Source organism: Carcharodon carcharias, chromosome 2 (assembly GCF_017639515.1).
Source record: "Carcharodon carcharias isolate sCarCar2 chromosome 2, sCarCar2.pri, whole genome shotgun sequence".
NCBI classification, from domain to species: Eukaryota; Metazoa; Chordata; class Chondrichthyes; order Lamniformes; family Lamnidae; genus Carcharodon; species Carcharodon carcharias.
This window is the reverse complement of record NC_054468.1, coordinates 94,259,485-94,281,442: the sequence shown is the minus strand read 5'-3', so window position 1 is coordinate 94,281,442 and position 21,958 is coordinate 94,259,485. Positions and strand designations below refer to the sequence as shown.

The window sequence follows — 21,958 nt, the reverse complement described above, 5'->3', positions numbered from 1 at the left end:
ACTGTTGAATGGTTGAAAGCAGAACAACTTTCACAATGGAAATGGATCATTTTTATGAAATATTTTTCACCTGACAGCATTGCTGATTTCAGCAACTTGACCTTCTTAGCGCAGATCAGTACAATAATGAGTAATAATCTTGGTTCAAAAGATCAAAATGTAGAACCAGTTTGGGTGGAGATAACAAATAGCAAGGGAAAGAAGTCACTGGTGGGAGTAGTTTTTATCAGCCCCCTAACATTGTAGGACAGAGTATAAATCTCAAAATTGCAGAGGCCTATAAGAAAGGTGCTGTAATAATCATGAAGTTTTAATCATCTTGTAGATTGGCAACTGTTGGGGATAAGTTTATATTTAGGACTTTTTTAGAACAATGCGTTCTGGAACCAACCAGAACAGGCTATTTTAGATCTGATAATGTGTAATGAGACAGAATTAATTAATTGTCTCATAGTAAAAGATTTTTTTCTCTCCTGATTGCTTTAAGTTCCTCCCCCTGTTTGTTTCTTGATTTTTCTGTTATTCTTGGATGGCTTTTGGTGTCCTCTGCTTTGAAGACGGACACAAAATATTTGTTCAAAATCTGTAATGTCCTTTGATAGAATTTCACGTTCAACTTAAGGGTGAGAAGCTAAGAATCTTTGGGTCTGAAACTAGTGTCTTGAATAAAGGCAATTACAAAGAGATGAAAGCAGCTAGCCAAAGTAGACTGGGGGAAGAAATGTGAAATGGTACATAAACAGCCGGCATTTAAGGAAGTAGTATTGAGAAAGAGACTCTGCAAGAAGGTTGAACCAGCTGTGGCTAACTAAAGAAGTTAAGCATGGTATCAAAGTAAAATAAGATTTGCAATGCTACAAAGATTAGTAATAGGCCAGAATGTTGGGAAAATATTAGCGATCAGCAAAAGATAACTTAAAAATAAGGGTGAAATTAGAACATGGGAATAAACTATTTGTAAGAACAGACAGTAAGAGCTTCTACAATAGATAAAAATGAAGAGAGTAGCCAAAGTAAACATTGGTTCCTTAGAGGATGAGACTGGGGAATTGATATAAGGAAACAAGGAAATGGCAGAAACTTTGAACAAGTATTTTGTATCAGCCTTCACGGTGGGGGACACGAGAAAAAACATCCTAAGAATACTAGAAAATCAAGGGACAAAAGGGAGGAAGAAACTCATGATCACTAAAGGAAAAAGTACAAAGAAAACTAATCCTGTGGTCTTTAAAGGTGGTGGCTACAGAGATGGTGGATGCTTTGGTTGTAATATTCCAAAATTCCCTCGATTCTGTGAAGATCCCAGCAGATTGAAAAACCACATATGTAATGCCCCTTTTTGAGAAAGGACGGAGACAGAAATCAGGAAACTATTGATCTGTGATTGGGATTGAGTAGTCGCAGGACATTTCAAAAGTCATAATATAATCAGAGTCAGCATGCTTTAAAGGAATGGTAATCAGTTTGTGCCTATACTCCTTTTTTTGAGTTTAGAAAAATGAATGCTCTTATTGAAACATAAGATTCTGAGAGGGATTGACAGGGTACAGATTGACTCACTTGAGGATGTTACTCCTCAGGGGAATCTGGAAATTGGGCACAATTTCAGAATAAGGGTCCTTAATTCTTCTCTTGGAGGGTTGTTTATCTTTGAAATTCTCTACCCCAAAGAGCGGTTGTGGTGTGTCATTGAATAAATTTAAGGTTGGGTTGAACCGATTTCCTAGATTTTACAAGGGTTATGGAGGGTAGGCAGTAAAGTGAAGTTGAAGCCGTGATCTTATTGAATGGCAAAGCAGGCTTGAAGGGCCAAATGACCTATCCCTACTCCTATTTTTTAAGTTCTTTGTTTCTCAATTAAACCACATATATGATTAGAACTGCCAGCATCTAGATTCTGAGAGTTCCAGAGAAAATGGAGGTAAATCAGGATGTTATGAATATGCAATGTCAAGCTTGACTCTTTTTTTTAAAAACTAGTGGATTCCAGAGAGAAAGAAGGATTGGAGAGGGCATGGAATTAGTTTTGAAGCCCTGAGGGAGGGGACCAAGCATGCTGGCAATCTTAATGTCAACACCTGAGGTTGTGGGTTGTGGCGATGGCAAAAAGCCACAAGGCTCGACAATTAGAACTTTAAAGGAGTAGAGAAGGATGAATGGGAAGCAGTAGTAACAGAGTACCAATAAAATAATGTGGTATGTAAAGGCTGCAGTATTCTGCAGTTGAAAGTAACTGATTTGTGGCAAAGTTGTACCCACTGAATTATCTCTCCTACTTTGGATCTGAATCATTTCTGTCTCTTATTCTGGGGTTTAATAGATCTTGGATCTGCTCCCCATTACACCTGTCACCCAGTATCACCACCCAAAAATGGAACAATTCCATCATTAAATAATGTGCATTTCTTTATACAGCAAATCAAGAACCATACCAGTGAGCTGCGTGCCAAGCCAGAGTACCACAAGTTCCTGATTGGACGTGGTGGTGCCAACATCCGTAAGGTGCGGGATAACACTGGAGCTCGGATAATTTTCCCTACAGTAGATGATAAAGATCAAGAGCTGATCACCATCGTAGGTACGGAGGAAGCTGTCAAAGAGGCTCAGAAAGAACTGGAAATCCTAATAAAGAACCTGGTAAGACTTGCTCTGTCTTAGACTGGACACTAACTTCCTGTGATTGTTTATTTTGTTATTCTCCCACAGGTACTAACTTGTGGTGGGGTGCAATTCTTTTGGTGCAGTTTCCTCACCCCCCCCCCCCCCCCAGTCAAACGCTTCACCCAAGTTCCCATTTCTGTTTTGTGAGCCTTGACGGTGGATGCTAGCTTATTCAGCCTTGAGATAAGGGGATTTTTTTTTTCATTCAAAATTGTGAATCTTTGAAATTCTCTGCCCAAAGAGCTGTGGATGCTTAATTGTTGCATATATTCAAGTGTGAGATTGATAGATTTTTGAATTCTAAATAAATCAAGGGATTAGGCAGGACAGTGGAGTTGAGGTGGAAGATTAGCTGTGATCTTATTGAATGGTGGAACAGGCTCAAGGGGCTGTCTGGTTGACTCTCCCTATACCTTTCGCTCCTAGAGGCCATCACTACCTAGACCTACCCTGTAACTTCCATGTCTCCTCCACAGGAGGTTAGATAATGATTTCTCTGCCTTGTCCAGCGATGCTGAGAACTGCTTAAAATAGCATTGGCTGAGGAGCAAGCATGCTCTGTGTGGATCAGTAGTATACCAGACTGAACTATTGCTCAAACCAGTTCTCATTGGTCAGTTACCAGAACAGGGTGTAGGCAGAAAACCCTCCAGTAGGGGGCTCAAGAGGAGACCCAAAGTAAGAGGCATCCCCTGAAAAGGGAGGTGGTGCGCGCGGAAGCTGCGGGATTTGAGATGGTCAGCACAGACTGACCGTGCCTAAATGCTGACTGATAACGGGTAAAAGAACTTGAGTCTCCAGTTGGATGTGAAAATGTGAATCCAAATGTAAGCAGATTGTAGTTTACAGATATTGTCAGCTGTTTTAGCAGAAACCAATATAAAATGGAATATAGTATAAATGATTCTTGGTGTAAAATGAATTCCTTGACTATTTTTTAATCTCTGTTGCCCAGAACTAGACACATTGCAGTAATGTGTGGGTCATGAGAACAGATGATTCTTCATTTGCTTTCACCTCATTTCTTTCCCTTGCAGGACAATGTTATAGAGGATGCAATGACCGTTGACCCCAAACATCACCGATACTTTGTGATACGCCGAGGGCAGGTTTTGCGGGAAATTGCTGATGAATATGGTGGTGTGATGGTCAGCTTCCCTCGTACTGGAACACAGAGTGATAAGGTGACATTGAAAGGTGCCAAAGATTGTGTGGAGGCTGCCAAGAAACGCATGCAGGAGATTATCGAAGATCTGGTATGAGAGAGTGCGCAATATTCTCATTTATTGATATCTTTAATCTGTTATTCTGGTAATAATTATAAAATCCCATTAAGGTGCTATGCATACCAAGTGTTTGGTTTGATTCAAATTATTCCACGACCAGTTCCATTATTACGTAATAGCTGGTGCCCATTTCTGAAAACTTGCAAGGAAATCCTCTGTGTATTAAGTGGGATTGCAAAGTCCTGTAGTATCTGAGCCTGAATCTAGCAGCTTAATGTGGCTTGTGAGACTGAAATGATCTGAGTAAAGGCATGTAAATATTGTGATGTCACCCTGCCTTTAATTAGTTATTTCATTATTGTACCACTCTCCTTTTGAGTAAATGCTATGAGGGAATTTGTTCCTGCCTTCCTCTCCTGCCCTGACCATGTTAACCCATGTTAAGGTCCAATTCAATGGATGCTGGCAGTTCTCCAATCTCCAAGTGAAGGGCGTTGCCACTCGGCCTAGTCCAGCCCAACATTGCCATCCCTTTGTGTATTTTGGAGGGTTTTACACCAGATATTCTCATTGGATTCAGTGTCATATGTAATTCTTCTAACCATATCTTGCATCCACAATGAACCACCATGTACCTTCTCATATCTGAGTAATGAGGTTGAACAGAGAGAACCTTTCCCTCTGGCTGGCTGGACTATATAACATGCCACCAAATGGCATTTTCCTCTCGGAGACAGAAGAATCTGCACTCCTTTGGAACAGGGCAAGGCTATAAAATGCGACAAATTTATCGGCAGTTCAACACCTAAATGAATAGTGGCCGTACAAGCTGTAGATTTATAGAAATTGCAAATTTTACTATTGACGGTAAAATTTCTGTTATCTGGTGCTGTACCAGCTGGCACACTTTTATAATCAGAATTGCTGTGTGGGGTCTGTTTTTGACTGGACATGTCTCTCATGCCTCAGAAGTTGGTGCTATTACTTGTTGCTGAATGATTATATTCACTGCTTCCCATCACACTCCCATAATTAATATTGTAAAACTCGGGTAGTTTTCGGTGCCCTGCCCTTGCTCTGGTCTCAGCCTCTCGCTGTTCTGCAGCACCATTTTCCCCGGTGCCGCACTCACACTATTCGTATGCATCTCTCTCTCTCTCTCTCTCTCTCTCAAGACTCAACACCCTGCCCTCTCTGGACAATATCAGAAGCTTTCCTATTGGATTGAAGACACATTCATCTTGCACCTTAGTTAACTGGCATTCTTGATTAACCAGCACCTCCCATTCCTGGAACATGCCGGATAACAGAGATTTTACTGGTATTTGGAATTGAACACAATGAAGGGTCCTTCCCCTGAGCTAACTCTCGATGTAAAACTAACCCTTGAGCCACATTTCCTTTTGTGTGACATATGCCATTAAGTATAGATTGGTTGTAGCACAAAGGAGGCCGTGTCCATGCTGGCTCTCTAAGAGCTACTCAGCTCATTACATACACCTGCTTTTTCCCCATATCCCTGCAAACATCTTCCCTCCTGATAATCCAATAGTCTTTTGAAGGCTTTGATCCTGCCTCCACCACGCTCTCGGGCATTGCATTACAGATCCTAGCCACAAGCAGCATATGTTTTCTTCATGCCGCCATTACTACTTTTGCCAATCATTTTAAATCCGTGTCCTCTGGTTCTTGACCCTTCTAATGGGAACCCTATCTCTTCTGTCCTGACCCCTCATAATTTTGAACATTTCTATCAAATCTCCTCTTGATCTCTTTTCCAAGAACAACCCAGTTACTCCAGTCTATCCATGTAACTGAAGTTCCTCATCCCTGGAACCTTCTTGTGAATTTTTTCTACGTCCTCCTAAATGGCTTTGCATTATGGAGTTAACTGACCTATTTGAGCAGGCTCGAAGGGTTGATTGGCCCACTCCTCTTATTTCTTATGTTCTATCCCCTATCACTTCATGATCCAGACTGGCTGCCTGCTGGCAATAATGCCTCTAAGGGGTATCTTTAAATTCCCCTTGAGGCTATCTCAGAATAAAAGGTTAAAAACTATCTATCTGTTGTACTCAGATTAGGTGGTCACAACTGTTTGACCACACAAATACATTGATCAGTTATATTAGGGTCCAGTGACATCTCTTATCCCGATCAGTTAGACAGGCGTTGAGGATGAATTGAATAGCACAGCATTTCTCATGTGAGTACCAGGATGATGGAGGGTGTACTAAATAAGAACATAAGAAATAGGAACAGAAGTAGGCTATCAGATAGGGCAGTCCTGTCCCACCTTTCAATAAGATCATGGCTGATCTGCCCCAGGCCTCAACTCCTGTTCCAAGCCAGCTCCTCATAACTCTCAACTCCCTGATATTTCAAAAATCTATCTACCTCGTTTTTTTTATAAATACTTTGTGATCTAGCCTCCACAACTCTGGGTAGAGAATTCCAGACATTCACTACCCTCTCTGCATCTCAGTTACAGAATAAGGGGGCACTCATTTAAAACTGTGCTCTTGTTTGAGATTCCCCCACTAGTGGAAACATCACCTCAACATCTACCCTGTCAAGCTCCCTCAGAATCTTGTATGTTTCAATAAGATCACCCCTCATCCTTCTAAACTCTAATGAATAAAGGCCTAACCCGTTTAGCTGTCCTTGATGATAAGTTATCCCCTTATCCCAGGAATCAGCCTAGTGAATCTATTTTGAACCACTTCCAATACCAATATATCCTTTCTGAAATCTGAGGACCAAAACTCTACACAGTACTCCAGGTGTGGCCTCACCAACACCCTGTATAGTTGTAACACGACTGCCCTATTTTGAAACTCCAACCCCCTAGCGATGTAGGCCAAAATTCTACTTGCTGCACCTGCATGCTAACTTTTTGTTTTCAAGCACAAGAACACCCAGATCCCTCTGTGCTGCACTGTTTTGGGCATCTCTCTCCAATTAAATAATAGTGAGTCCTTATGTCCTCATCACAACATGCCCTCCCACCTATTTTTGTATTGTCAGCAAATTTGAAAACATTACACCTTGCTGCCCCCCACCCCAACTACCCTGTAATTAATATTGATAGTAAATAATTGAGGCCCAAGAACTGACCCTTGTGGCACTCCATTTGTTACGTCTCTCCAACCTGAAAAAGACCCATTAATCCTGTCTGTCTCCTCTGTGTTAACCAATCCTCACTCCAGGCTAATACATTACCCCCAATACTGTGAGATCCTTTTTGTGCAATAACCTTTTATGTGGCATCTTAACGGATGCCTTCTGGAAATCCAAATATATTACATCTACCCTTTAGCAACTCTGCTTTTTATATCCTCAAAGAACTCTAGCAAATTAGTCAAACATGATTTCCCTTTTACAAAACCATGTTGACTGTTTGATTGCTTTAAGCTTTTCTAAATGTTCTGCTATTTCTTGTTTAATAATGGATTCTAGCATTTCCCCAACAGAAGATGTTAGGTTGACTGGCCTATAGTTTCTTGCTTTTTGTCTCCCATCCTTCTTGAATAGGGGTGCCACATTAGCGGTTTTCCAGTCCGCTGGGATCCTCCTGAAATCCAGTGAGTTCTGGAATATTTTGACCAGCCACACCACTATCTCTGCAGCCACTTCCTTTAAAACCCTTGGATGCAGGCCATCAAGTCCTGGCTACTTGTCTACCTTTAGTCCCGTTTGTCAAATACTTTGTCCTTCGTGATAGAGACTGTTACAAGCTCTTTCCTCCCATTAGCTCCTTGTTTACCTGATATCTTTTGGAATGTTTATAGTGTCCTCCTCCATGAAGACGGATGCAAAATATTAGTTTAAATTATGTCATTTCCCTATTCCCCATTATCATTTCTGCAGTCACATTGGCCATGGGTCCCACATTCAATTTAGCCATTTTTTTAATATACTCTAGAAATTCTTGCTGTTTTTTCTATTTCTTGCCAATTTACTTTCATAATCAGTTTTCTCCCTCTTTATTAGCTTTTTAGTCATCCGCTGCTGGTTCCACAAAAAAAAATTCCCAGTCCTCTGGCCTACCACTAGTTTTCGCTACTTTGTATGCCGTAGTTTTGATTGGATACTCTCCTTGATGGTGGTTCATCCTTTTCATTTGAGTCCTTTTTGATTGGGATAAATTGTTGCTGAGCATTATGAAATATCTGCCACTGCTCATCCACTGACCTTCCCCTTAGTCTATTTTCCCAGTCCGCTTTAGACAACTCTTTCTTCATACCTCTTTAATTGCCCTTATTTAAGTTGTAGACACTGGTTTGAGTCCGGAGTTGCTTGCCCTCAAATTGAATTTGAAATTCTGCCATGTTGTGATCGCTACCCCCCAGAGAATCCTTAACTACGAGATCTCTAATTAATCCTACTCATCACACATTACTAGGTCTAAAACAGCCTGTCCCTGGGTAGGTTCTGCAACGCATTGCTCTAAGAAACACTCCCTGATGCACTCTACAAATCAGTCTTCCATGTTACCCCTGCCAATCTGATTTGTCCAGTAATTTGTTGCAGATTAAAATCACCCATGACAATTGTAGCGCCCTTCTTACATGCCTTCATGATTTCCTGATTTATACTTTGTCCTACAGTGAGGCAACTCCTTGGGGGCCTATAGACAACTCCCACCTGTGACTTGTCCCCCTTGCTATTCCTTATTTCTACCCAAATTGATTCCACATCATGAGCAATGACCCCTACATCACGACTCACCACTTCTTCATTAACAAAGCTACCCCACTTCCTTTTCCTTTTTGCTTATTTTTCTGGAACGTCGAATACCCTTTAATATTGAGTTCCCAGTCTTGGTCACCCTGCAAACGTGTCTCTGTAATAGCTATGAAGTCATATTCACTTATATATTGTACCATCAACTCATCTACCTTGCTGCAAATGTTGCATGCATTCAGATAAAGAGCTTTAAGCTTTGCCTTTTTACCATTATTACTCATTCTGGTTCTCATTTCTGCTGCATTCTTCTGCTTACATTTCTGCCCCTTTCCTGTCACACTTTGATTATTGTTCACCTCTTCATTACCCTGCACCTCTGTCTCATTTCTTCTTGATTTTTTAAACACCCTTCCCTTCAGTTGTAATCCCCCCCCCCCCCCACCAAACTAATAAGTTTAAAGTCCTATCTATAACCTTAGTTATACAATTGACCAAAACACTGGTCCCAGCATGGTTCAAATGAAGCCCCTCCCAATGGAACGGCTCTCTCCTTCCCTAATACTGGTGCCAGTGCCACATGAACTGGAACCCATTTCTCCCGCACCAATCAATGAGCCCCGCATTTATCTCTCTAGTCTTATTTACCCTACCTGAACGTGGCTTGGGTTGTAATTTGGAGATTACTACCTTTTTGTGATTCTACTTTTTAATTTAGCCCCAAGCTGCCCGTAGTCCCTCAGCAGAACCTCTTTCCTAGTCCTACCTATGTCGTTGGTACCTATGTGGACCACGACAACTGGATCCTTCCCCTCCCACTCCAAGTTCCTCTCCAGCCCAGAAGCGATGCCCTTAACCTTGGCACCAGGTAGGCAACACAGCCTTCGGGATTCTGTCTTTGCTGCAGAGAACAGTATCTGTTCCCTTAACTCTGCTATTCCCTATTACCACTTCTCTTTTCTCCCCACACTTGAGTGGCGCTCTGTGCCATGGTGTTGTGGTCAGTTCACTCATGCTCCCTGCGGTCTGTGCCTTCGTCCACACTGGGAGCAAAAACCTTGTACCTATTGGGCAAGGGCATCGGCTGAGGCTCCTCCAAAGCTAAAGTCTGGATCCCCATTCCTGCCTCACTTGCAGTCATACCATCCTGTCCCTGACCACAGACCAAATTTGATATAATTAAGGGGCATGACGGCCTCCTGAAACAGTGCCCAGGTAAATCTCCCCCTCCCTGATGCGTCGCAGCTCTGATTCCAGCTCATCAACTCTGAGCCGAAGTTCCTCGAGCCACCAAAACTTGCTGCAGATGTGGTCACCGTGGATCACACCAGTGTCCACCAGCTCCTACGTACTACAGCTGCAACATATCAATTAATTAATTAGGATGTTAAAAACTTCAAAAGTGAATTTCTTAACTGTATTCTTCAGCTGTAATAATGTCGCCTGATTTTAAACCACTTGGCCAATCAAAAGAGACACGAGTTGAATCGCCTACCTGTTTTCCTGTGACATCACCCATTGGCTCTGACAGGTTGAAGGGGCTCTATGTCGCTGGTTTTTAATCTCCTGCTGCCCAGCTCACACAGGTCTGCTCTCCGTGTGCTTCCAGCTCTCCCCTCGCTATTTAAAACTGTGAAAATCCCTGCTCTCCTCTCGCTGTTTTAAACGGTGAAAACCCTGGCTCTCCCGTCCTCTCGTTGTTTTAGAGTCATAGTTATATAGCACAGGAACAGGCCCTTTGGCCCATTGTATCTGTGCCAGCCATCAAGCACCTAATCTATTCTAATCCCATTTTCCAGCACTTGGCCTGCAACCCTGTATGCTATGGCGTTTCAAGTGCTCACCAAAATACTTGTTTAATGTTGTGAGGTTCCTGCCTTTACCACCCTTTTCAGGCAGTGTGTTCCAGATTCCAACCGCCCTCAATAAAAAATGTTTCCTCAAATCCCCTCTAAACCTCCTGCTCTTTACCTTCAATCTATTCCCCCTGGTTACTGACATCTCTGCTAAGGGGAAAAATTTCTTCCTATCTATGCCCCTCCATAATTTTGTATACCTCCTATCAGGTTCCCCCCTCAGCTTTCTCTGCTCTAAGGAAAACATACCTAGCCTATCCAGTCTCTTTTCATAGCTGAAATGCTCCAGCCCAGGCAACATCCTGGTGAATCTCCTCTGCAATCACATCCTTCCTTTGGTGTGGCGACCAGAACTGCACACAGTACTCCAGCTGTGGCTTAACTAGCATTTTATACAGCCCCAACATAACCTCCCTGCTCATATATTCCATGCCTTGGCTAATGAAGGCAAGTATCCCATATGCCGCCTTAACCACTATCTACTTGCCCTCCTACCTTCAGGGATCTGTGGACATGTACACCAAGGTCCCTCTGATCCTCTGTACTTCCTAGAGTCCTACCATTCATTGTATATTTCCTTGCCGTGTTAGTCCTCCCAAAATGCACCACCCCTCTCTTACTAGGGTTAAATTCCATTTGCAACTGCCCTGCTCATCTTACCAGTCAATTTATATCATCCTGTAATCTGAGGCTTTCCTCCTCACTACTTACGACACCACCAATTTTCATGTCACCTGCAAACTTACTTACTGATCATACCTTCTAATATTCAAGCCTAAATCATTAACGTACACTACAAACAGCAAGGGTCCCAGCACGATCCCTGCGGTACACTACTCATCACAGGCTTCCAATCAGAAAAACAACCGTCGACCATCAGCCTCTGCCTCCTGCCACTAAGGCAATTTTGGATCCAATTTGCCAAATGGCCCTGGACCCTATGGGTTCTTATCACCTTGACCATTCTCCCTTGCGGGACCTTGTCAAAAGCCTTACTGAGGTCCATGTAGACTACATCAACTGCACTACCCTCATAAACACAACCTCCTCAAAATTTTAAACTGAAAGTCCTGACTCTCCTCTTGCCTTGACCTCGACTATGTTTGGTCTTTTCTTGTCAAGCAATTCCTATCTCCCTAAGCAAATTAGGAAATATGGTACTTGGGGATATAGCATTTCGTGTAACCCTGGCCTATGCCATACTGTGATGTGTATCCTCTGTAGCTCGATTTTGTTTAGTAACGTGTTGTGACCAGTGGGAGAGAATCCAAAAAATAACATCATTTGCATCATATGAATTAAGAATAGGTTTAAGCCACTTGGCCCCTCGTGCCTACTCTGCCATTCAATAGGATCATGGCTGATCTGAATGTAACCTCAACCCCACATTCCTGCCTACCCCTGATAACCTTACACCCCCTTGTTAATCAAGAATCTGCCTGGCTTTGCCTTTAAAAATATTCAAAGACTAAATAGCAGGGGATGGTTTTGATCCATTGACTTTTGAGCATGCTTCTGCTACGCTACTGTGTGCAGAGTGTCACATCAGCAATGCCTGACACTATCCAATGCTGAATGGGAATCATGTGCTTTGTAATGTTTTGGTTAATTTTTACGTCTCAGATAAACCTGTTATAGCTCCTTTTTACCACCATCTTGATGGCGATCTGCTAATTTGACTCTAACCGGTGACCTCCCATCTCTCTATCTCAGCAGGCAGTGCACATACCATAAGTTGTCTTTCATAAAAGTGCTGACAACATTGAGGTTGCCGTCTTTGACTCCAATCAGTACCTCTGATTTCTGCAATGCCCTTGCTGATGTTCCTGCATCGATCCTACACAAGCCTCAACTTGTTTTAAAAATAGCCCATCACAGCCTCAACCATACAAAATCCCATTGCCCCATATCCACTCTGAGCTTCATCAACTCTCCATTGTGTCAGCTGCATGCTTGTTTCAGACTTTTTCCACGGTCTCCCACCCTGCCTTCTTTCTGTGTATTCACCCTCTGCTTCTCTAACACTCTCTTTGCCTCTTGCTGCCTCTGCTACACTGTCAATTTCACACTTCTACCTTCTAATATTCTCCATTCCATTTTCTCTACCCTGAACTGAATGTTCATTTTTTACCATTGGGTGTAAAGTAGCTGGTCAGGAACCAGTTTGCTAGCACTAAAGGTTAAATTTCATCCTTTTTTTCACACCCCCCACCCACCCAAAAAGTATTCAAAGTCACAATATTTGACCCTGACATTGGTGCCATAGCCAGCCTCGCTCTTACCCCCCTCTTTACCCATGCTGCATATCCTTTTCCTTGTTATAAATCACTCTGAGACATCATCTTGCATGTGGGAGTAAAGGCTGAAGCATTTTCTATTGACATTAATTTACTATTTCTGCTTTGATACAGGAAGCTCAGGTAACCATCGAGTGTGTAATTCCACAGAAGTTCCACAGGATGGTGATGGGTGCCAAAGGCTTGAATGTGCAACAAATCACCAAGGATCACAGTGTGCAGATCAAATTCCCTGAGCGTGAGGAGAATCCAGGTACTGCTACTACATTCCTACATCTCTGTGCTCAGAGTTCTGCTATGGCCACATTTCTCACTTAATCTTAGCAAGCCATATATTTTATAATTAGCCAACTTTTTGTATTTGAGTTGCATACAGTTTTACAGCACAAACAGGCAATTCGGCTGGTCAGGGAGTGATCATGTTTAACAAATTTGATTGAATTTTTCGAGGAGATGAATAGGTGTGCAGATAAGGGCAGTGCAATTGATGTTGCCTTCGTGGACTTAAACAAGGCTTTTGATGAGGTCTTGCATGAGAGGCTGATCAAGAAGGTAAGAGCCCATGGGATCCAGGGCAATTTGGCAAATTTGATCCAACATTAGCTTCGTGGCATGAGGCAGAGGTTGATGGTTGAAGGTTCTTTTTGTGACTGGAATTCTGTGTCCAGTGGTGTACCACAGGGTTCAGTGCTGGGTTCCTTGCTGTTTGGGTTGTACATTAACGATCTAGACATGAATGTAGGAGGTATGATAAGTAAGTTGTAGATGATGTGAAAATTGGCGGTGTGGTAAATAGCGAGGAGGAAAGCCTCAGACTACAGGACGATATAGACGGGCTGGTAGATGGGCAGAACAGTTGCAAATGGAATTTAATCCTGAAAAGTGTGAGGTGATGCATTTTGGGTGGACTTACAAGGCAAGGGAATACACAATGAATGGTAGGACCCTAGGAAGTACAGAGGATCAGAGGGACTTTGATGTGCACGTCCATAGATTCTTGAAGGCAGCAGGGCAGGGAGATAAAGTGGCTAATATGGGATACTTTTTATTAGTCGAGGCATTGAATACAAGAGCAGGGAGGTTATGATGGAACTATACAAAACATTAGTTAGGCCACATCTGTAGTACTGCCACACTATAGGAAGGATGTGATTGCATGAGAGAGGGTGCAGAGGAGATTCACCAGGATGTTGCCTGGGCTCAAGTGTTTCAGCTATGAAGAGAGACTGAATAGGCTAGGTTTGTTTTCCTTAGAGCAGAGAAGGCTGAGGGGGGACCTGATAGAGGTATGCAAAATTATGAGGGGCGTGGATGAGAAGAAACTTTCCCCTTGGCAGAGGTGTCAGTTACCAGGGGGAATAGATTTAAGGTAAGGAGCAGGAGGTTTAGAAGGTTTTGAAGAAACATTTTTTCACTCTGGTGCATCTGGAATCCATTGCCTGAAAGGGTAATACAGGCAGGATCCCTCAACATTTAGATGAACACTTGAAACGCTATAGCATACAAGGCTATGGGCCAACTGTTGGAAATGGGATTAGAATAGTTAGGTGCTTGATGACTGACATGGCCATGATGGACCAAAGTTCCTCTTCCTATGTTGTAAAGCTCTGACTCTAACTAGTCCATGTTAGTGCTTACGTACCACATAAGCCACCTCCTACCTTACTTCATCTCACCCTGTCAGCTATCCTTCTGTTCCTTTTTCCCCTCTTGCATTTGTCTAGATTCCCTGTAGGTTGCCCTGTTGTAGGATAAAAAGGAGATGCTGTTATTAGCAGAAACATTCACTCCTACAAAATGGCACTCAAAATTATGGAGAATAATTAAGGCACTCTGCTATCACAAGTAGGTTCCCCATAATCAATCAATCAATCTTGACATTTGCTCATTTATATCCCCATCATAGCTTCAGCTCTGGCAGTACTCTGCCCCAGGGCTTTTGTTGCAAGGTAAAATATTATCCCCTTAACTCGGTGGCTTGCATTTCAGCTACTTGATCTGAACACCTGACTGCGATTTGGAAATTTCATGTGAGCTTGCCCCTTAACAGCAAGAGGTAGCCACATACATTACTGCAGCGAAAGATGCCATTGAATTCTAAAAATGCATTGTTTGTAATCTAAACAAGCTTCAGCTAAAATAAACTCATGTACAGAAACTAGAGGTGCATGTATTGTACAAAATGTACGTGTAAAATGATTCTTGAAAGGTGATTCACAGAGCTACTCAGAGGAGCCATTTTGGCACTTAATACAAAGTGTGGAAGGGTCTGGATATTGCCATGGGAGCTGGGGAGGGAGATGGACCTCTTGATTGAAACAAGACAAAGCCTGTTCCTGGTAAACAGGCAAAAAGAGATTATCAGTAAGAGGGTGTCTCTTGGGGAGTAGACCTGATTTGGAGGCATCACTCCTTTTTGTAATGCATTCTTAATCTCTCTTATTTTGTGTCTCAACCCATCTGTAGCTGAAACCTTCATCCATGCTTTTGTTAACTCACCCCACTCCCAGACTTGACTATTCCAAACCTGATCCCATCTTTTGCCCTCCATAAACTGAAATTTATCCTAAACTCTTAACTCATAAGACCCTTTTACCCATTACCCCTGTGCTCACTCACCTACATTGTCTCAGTCTACTGATGTCTCAATCCTAAAACTCTCTCCCTCAAACTCCGATCCGCTTATGGCCTTGCCCCCTCTCATTCTAACTTCCAACACTTATAACCCTCTGAGGACTTTGTTCCTCTAACTCTGACCTCTTGTGCATTCTCCACATACTCCACCATTAGCAGCCATGCCTTCAACCGTCTAGGCCCTAAGCTCAGGAGCTCTTTCCATGAATAGCTCCCCTTCTGTACCTCAAGAAGCTTAAAACTTTCTTCTTTGTCCAAACTTTCGGTTGCCTATCCTAAAGTCCCTTCTTTTGTCTCCTTGTAGATATTTATCCGATTTCATGTCTGTGAAATGCCTTGGGATGTTAAAGGTGCTATACAATACAATTTGTTGTTTACTTTGAATATAAATCTCTTTGGGGTGATGGCGTGGGGGAGAGAACAAACAACACCAACCTGTTGTCAGTATCTGATCTCCACTAGCATTGTGAAGTTTTTTGACTGCCCTCCTGATGTGGGGGCATCAGTACATTAGCGGCATCTGTAAGATGTACTAGAGTCACACTCATGCACTGGAATAAAAGTGTTCTGTTTTTCACAGCAATTGAGCAGCAAGTCCACGAGAATGGAGAGACCGATGGAGAAGTTAAAGAGGTTGATCCCACTCTACCTCGGAAAAATGACATCATTATCATTTCTGGGCGGAAAGAGCGATGTGATACAGCCAGAGCTGCTTTGCTGGTACATTTTAAATTGTGTTGACTGCTGCTTCAATAGGGGAGAGGCTGAGAGTATATGATAGAAACCTAATAGTCAAACTTTTTTTTATTTGTTCATGGGATGTGGATGTGATTGCACTGAAGGGGGTGCAGAGGACATTCACCAGGATGTTGCCTGGGATGAAACATTTAAGTAATGGAGAGGTTGGATAGACTTGGGTTGTTTTCGTTGGAGCAGAGAAGACTGAGGGGTGACCTGATTGAGGTGAACAAGATTGAGGGGCATGGACAGGGTGGATAGGGAGCAGCTGTTCCCCTTGGTTGAAGGGTAGGTCACAAGGGGACATAAGTTCAAGGTGAGGGGCAGGAGGTTTGGGGGGGATGTAAGGAAAAACTTTTTTTTACCCAGAGGGTGGTGACAGTCTGGAATGCACTGCCTGGGAGGGTGGTGGAGGCAGATTGCTGCTCATCCTTTAAAAAGTAACTGGATGAGCTTTTGGCACGTCATAACATTCAAGGCTATGGGCCAAGTGCTAGCAAATGGGATTAGGTAGGTAGGTCAGGTGTTTCTCATGTATCAGTGCAGACTTGATGGGCCGAAGGGCCTCTTCACTGTGAGATTCTGTGCTGGCTGGGCCAGCATTTATTGCTATCCCTAATTGCAGTCCATGTGGTGCAGGTTCACCCACAGTGCTGTTACGGGGGGAGTTCCAGGATTTTGACCCAGTGACAGTGAAGAAACGGTGATATAGTTGTCCCAAGTCAGGATGGTGTGTGACTTGGAAACTTATAGGTGGTGATGTTCCTATGCATCTGCTGCCCTTGTCCTTGTAGGTGGTAGAGGTTATGGATTTGGAAAGTGCTGTTGAAGGAGCCTTGGTGCATTGCTGCAGTGTATCTTGTAGATGCTACACTGCTGCTACTGTGCATCTGTGGTGGAGGGAGTGATTGTTGAAGGTTGATGGATGGGGTACCAATCAACCAGGCTGCTTTGTCCTGGATGGTGTCAAGCTTCTCGAGTGTTGTTGGAGCTGCACTCTTCCAGACAAGTGGAGTGTATTCCATCATACTCCTGACTTGTGCCTCGTAGTTGGTGGACAGGCTTTGGGGAGTCAGGAGGTGGATTACTCACCACAGGATTCCTATCCTCTGACCTGTTCTTGTAGCCACAGTATTTATATGTCTAGTCCAGTTTAGTTTCTGTTCAATGGTAACCCCCAGGATGTTGATAGTGAGGGATTCAGTGATGGTAATGCCATTGAATGTCACGGAATGATGGTTAGATTCCCTCTTTTTGGAGATGGTTATTGTGTAGTGCAAATGTTACTTGCCACTTATCAGCCCAAGCCACAATATTGTCCAAGTTTTGCTGAGGGTGTAATGAAACAACTGACTGCGAGAGGAGTTGTAATAATAAAACAGAGGAGATGGCAGTGTAGTGCTAATGTCACTGGACTAGTAATCCAGAGGCCCAGGTTAATGCTGTGGGGGCATGGGTTCAAATCCCACTATGGCAGCTGATGGAATTTACACTCAATTAATAAAATCTGGAATTGAAACCATCATCAGTTGTCGTAAAAACCCATAAGGTTCATTCTGTCCTTTTTAGGGAAGGAAATCTGCCATCCTTACCTGGTCAGGCCTGTAATGTGACTCCAGGCCCACAGCAATGTGTTTGACTCAATTGTCGTCTGAAACCTGCTCACTGACGCCCAGTTTGGGTTCTGCCAGGGCCGCTCAGCTACAGCTTTGTTTCAAACATGGACAAAAGAGCTGAACTCCCAAGGTGAGGTGAGAGAAACACCCTTGACATCAAGGCAGCATTTGATTGAGTGTGGTATCAAGGAGCCCTAGCAAAACTGGAGTCAATGGGAATCAGGGGGAAAACACCTCACAGGTGGGAGTCATACCTAGCACAAAGAAGATGGTTGTGGTTGTTGGAGGTCAGTCATCTCAGCTCCAGGACATCATTGCAGGAGTTCTTCAGGGTAGTGTCCTAGGCCCAACCATCTTCAGCTGCTTCATCAATGACCTTCCTTCCATCATAAGGTCAGAAGTGGGAAGGTTCGCTGATGATTGCACAATGTTCAGCACCATTTGTGACTCCTCAGATACTGAAGCAGTCCATGTCCAAATGCAGCAAGACCTGGACAATATCCAGGCTTGGGGTGGAAAGTAACATTTGCGCCACACAAATGTCAGGCAATGACCATCTCCCACAAGAGAATCTGACCATCGACCCTTGATGTTCAATAGCATTACCATCACTGAATCCCCCACTATCAACTTCCTGGGGGTTACCATTGAACAGAAACTGAACTGGACTAACCATATAAATACTGTGGCTACAAGAGCTAGGAATCATGTGACAAGTAACTCAGCTCTTGACTCCCCAAAGCTTGTCCACCATCTACAAGGTACAAGTCATGAATGTGATAGAAAACTCCCCACTCGCCTGGATGAGTGCAGCTCCCACAACACTCAAGAAGCTTGACACTGTCCAGGACAAAGCAGCCCACTTGATTGGCACCACATCCACAAACATTTGCCCCCTCCACCACCAACGCACAGTAGCAACAGTGTGTACCATCTCCAAGATGCACTGCAGGAATTCACCAAGCCTCCTTAGCACCTTCCAAACCCACGACCACTACCATCTAGAAGGACGAGCAACAGATAGATGGGAGCACCACCACCTGGAAGTTCCCCTCAAGTCACTCACCATCCTGACTTGAAATATATCACCGTTCCTTCACTGTTGCTGGGTCAAAATCCTGGGACTCCTTCCTTAACAGTGCTGTGGATGTACTTACATGGATTGCAGTGATTCAAGAAGGCAGCTCATCACCACCTTCTCGGGCAATAAATGCTGGCTCAGCCAGGGAAGCCCACATCCTGTGAATGATTTTTTTTAAAATGGCCTAGCAATCCACTCGGTTGAAGGGCAATCAGGGATGGGCAATAAATACTGGCCTTAGCAGCAAGCCTCATGTCCCATGAAAGAATATATTTTTTTACAAAAACAAATGCCAGACTTCCAAAGAAAATCATTTAATTTTTTTGTTTTTCAGCTTGAGGATAAATCAGGTGTAAAAACCAGACCAAAACTTGTAATTTCTACTTATTAGCACTATTTTTCTCAGAGGCACTAATCCATTTACTTAACAATTTTATTTATACAGGAATTTCAAGATTCTTCCTCTGTTGTCACCAGCACTAAGCTCTGGCCTCAGTGGGGCAAAGGCTGTTTCTCACCTTTTGATGCTTTCTTATAGGCACTGGTTCCTGTTACAATTGAAGTAGATGTGCCCTTTGACCTACATCGTTACATCATTGGCCAGAAGGGAAGTGGCATACGCAAGATGATGGAGGAGTATGAGGTAAAAACTTGTGCTTATCTGTAACTCAGACTGAAGCCGTGCCAATTGTAGAGTCGTTGTTATTGAGTTTTTATTGTAGGGTCATTACATTTAAACCTGTACTGCCCTGGAATCACAATCCTATACAGAAAGGAGCTGTTCGACCCCTCTCATCTGTTCCCAGTCTGAAAGAATCAGCCACATAGACCTACTCTATGCCCATACCTTTTTTATTTTTCAAGTATTTATGCAATTCCCATCTAAAGTGTTGGGTTCTAGATCCATCGCTGTTCCTGGCAGGGCATTTCAAGCCTTCTGTTTTATACATATACATACCTCTGGTTCCCCAACCACTGGAAATAGCTTCCAAACCCTTCGTTAACTTTGCTAACTCACATCTGGTCGTCTCCTGACCCCTTGCCTTAGTGAAAGGAGCTTCTGTCTCTCTTGTCACTCCTCATATCTCATCCCCAAATGCATGTTTTACTGAAAAGGTCACTGAATAGTAACATGGCACTGGAATTTTAATTACTTTTTAATTCCTTCCCCAACCTGTGGCCACTGAGACAAGTTGTGATACCTCTTTAATAAAAACAGAAAAACTCAGCAGGTCTGGCAGCATCTGTGGAGAGAAACGAGAGTTAATGTTTTGAGTCTGTATGACCCTTCTTCAGAGCTGAAGAGAAGTAGAAATGTGATGAAATTTATACTGTTTAAGTGGGGTGGAGTAGGTGAAACTGGATAGAAGGCCAGCGATAGGTGGGGGCTAAGGAGAGATTGACAAAAGGAGTGTTAATGATATTGGTAAGAGCTAAAGGAGGTGCTGATAGTGGCATAAAGGTAAGAAAGCAGAATGTGATAATAGCAGTACAAGGGTAAGCAATCTATTATACCTCCTTTACTGCCCATGGCTACTGTTCTTAAATTATATATTTTTAGATGTTCTAGTTATTAAATCGACAAATTGATCAAACTGGGTCCAAATCTGTCATCAGGAGAAGTGGTGGATTTTATAATTGTGCTGCACTTGTCGCTCTCGTTCCCTTAGACATGGACTTGTGTGGATATGTAACAATATCACCTCATGATTGCCCGACATGTGACAGGGTTGTCAGGGCAACGAGCGGAGCCCTACCTGGTGTACATGCCTCCTAAAGTTAAAGCTAAAATATTCCATTAAAAATGATCAAACTGGTGTTTGTCTCCCTGGATTTGAGCAGCTCCCTGGCCCATTTTGAGTTACTGGGCTGGCTGTGGAGCCCTTGGTGATGAGGATGGGCTGTTTACTTTGGAGCTATGCTGGCTCAGTGGAGATATAATTGAGTCAACTCTCCATTTCAAAAACCATAGCCTGTTGCATGGCTCCTTTGAATTGTATAGGGGTAGTAATACGAGAAGATCTAGATAAAGGTGTAGACAAAGGAGTTGGTTTGAATATCAGGAATTTCTTTGAGGCACAGGATACTGAAACAGGAGATGGATAAAGAGCTGCGACTGTCCTTATGAAAGGCAAGAAGGATGCACTTTTGTTTGTAGAGGGCCACTCTTAACACCTCTCACTCAGCTAATTAACAGCCTCAGGTGGTCTCCTACTGCCTTGCTTGTTCGCCTTCGGGAATCAAAGAGGAATTGTTTGCAGATTTCCCTTTGCCGGTTGGTTGTTTGGTTATGGGATGGGTCAGTGGTGTATTTGATTACCCAAGCAATGGTACAGGTTGGGCTTGATTAAGCCTGATAACCCACCCTTGATTTCACATGTTAATATTCACTTAATGGAGCCATTTGAGGACACATGCAGTCCCTTCTGATAAACTGTTACCAGAGCATTTTAGCATCAGTAGGAAGCTCCGAAAGCCTATGAATTTTAAAACATGTCTTATTTCATTTCTGAGATATGGAGAATATTAATTATAATCACCCTTGTGATGTTACCATTGCCTAATTACTTGAAAAATTCACCTGGGTCCATGTCTCATGTTTTAAGGTGTAAAATACACCAAGTAATTAGGGCTCTTTGTGTTAAAAGCTCTTTGTTGCCAGTAATTTGAGGGTCCATCGTTTCGGAATGCTTATTGTATATTTTATAATGTAAAATATTTTGCACTGTTAGAGCCTCCATCGGGCTAGGCTTCTTTGCATTTTGGTTCAGAAATATGCTCCTTAAACTTTCCTTCCCCTTTTGCAACGTGGATTGCGTTGTGAAGTGGACTGGTATCTCCATTTTGTCAATGCAACCTTCTACATTGTCATGTTATATTGATAACTCTCTTTACTTGTTTTTGTTAAATGTAGGTAAACATTGCTGTCCCCCCGCCTGAGGAGCAATCTGACACCATTAAAATCACTGGGCTGGCTTCTCACCTGGACAGAGCTCGGGAGGGACTGAATGAGCGGGTCAAGGAACTGCAGATGGAGCAGGAGGACCGGGTAAGCATGCTCAACACATATGAACACATGTTCATGGGCGCCTCAAAATTACCATTGCTCATGCCAGGCCAGCATGTTCCATCTAATCCAGATGCCCTAGCATAGCATGTAGTG

General features: G+C 43.1%; 1 protein-coding gene across 2 annotated transcripts in view; it reads left to right on the top strand.

The window, feature by feature from the left end:
• The window catches only part of hdlbpa (high density lipoprotein binding protein a), a 78,021-nt gene that overhangs the window by 42,532 nt on the left and 13,531 nt on the right, over window positions 1-21,958 (top strand). For both annotated transcript variants that reach the window (XM_041210823.1, XM_041210819.1), the window contains 6 exons: window positions 2,416-2,637; window positions 3,699-3,917; window positions 12,841-12,979; window positions 15,941-16,080; window positions 19,334-19,438; window positions 21,710-21,844. In XM_041210823.1, the coding sequence (XP_041066757.1) occupies window positions 2,416-2,637; window positions 3,699-3,917; window positions 12,841-12,979; window positions 15,941-16,080; window positions 19,334-19,438; window positions 21,710-21,844 (960 nt within the window). The remainder of the gene's footprint in view (window positions 1-2,415; window positions 2,638-3,698; window positions 3,918-12,840; window positions 12,980-15,940; window positions 16,081-19,333; window positions 19,439-21,709; window positions 21,845-21,958) is intronic.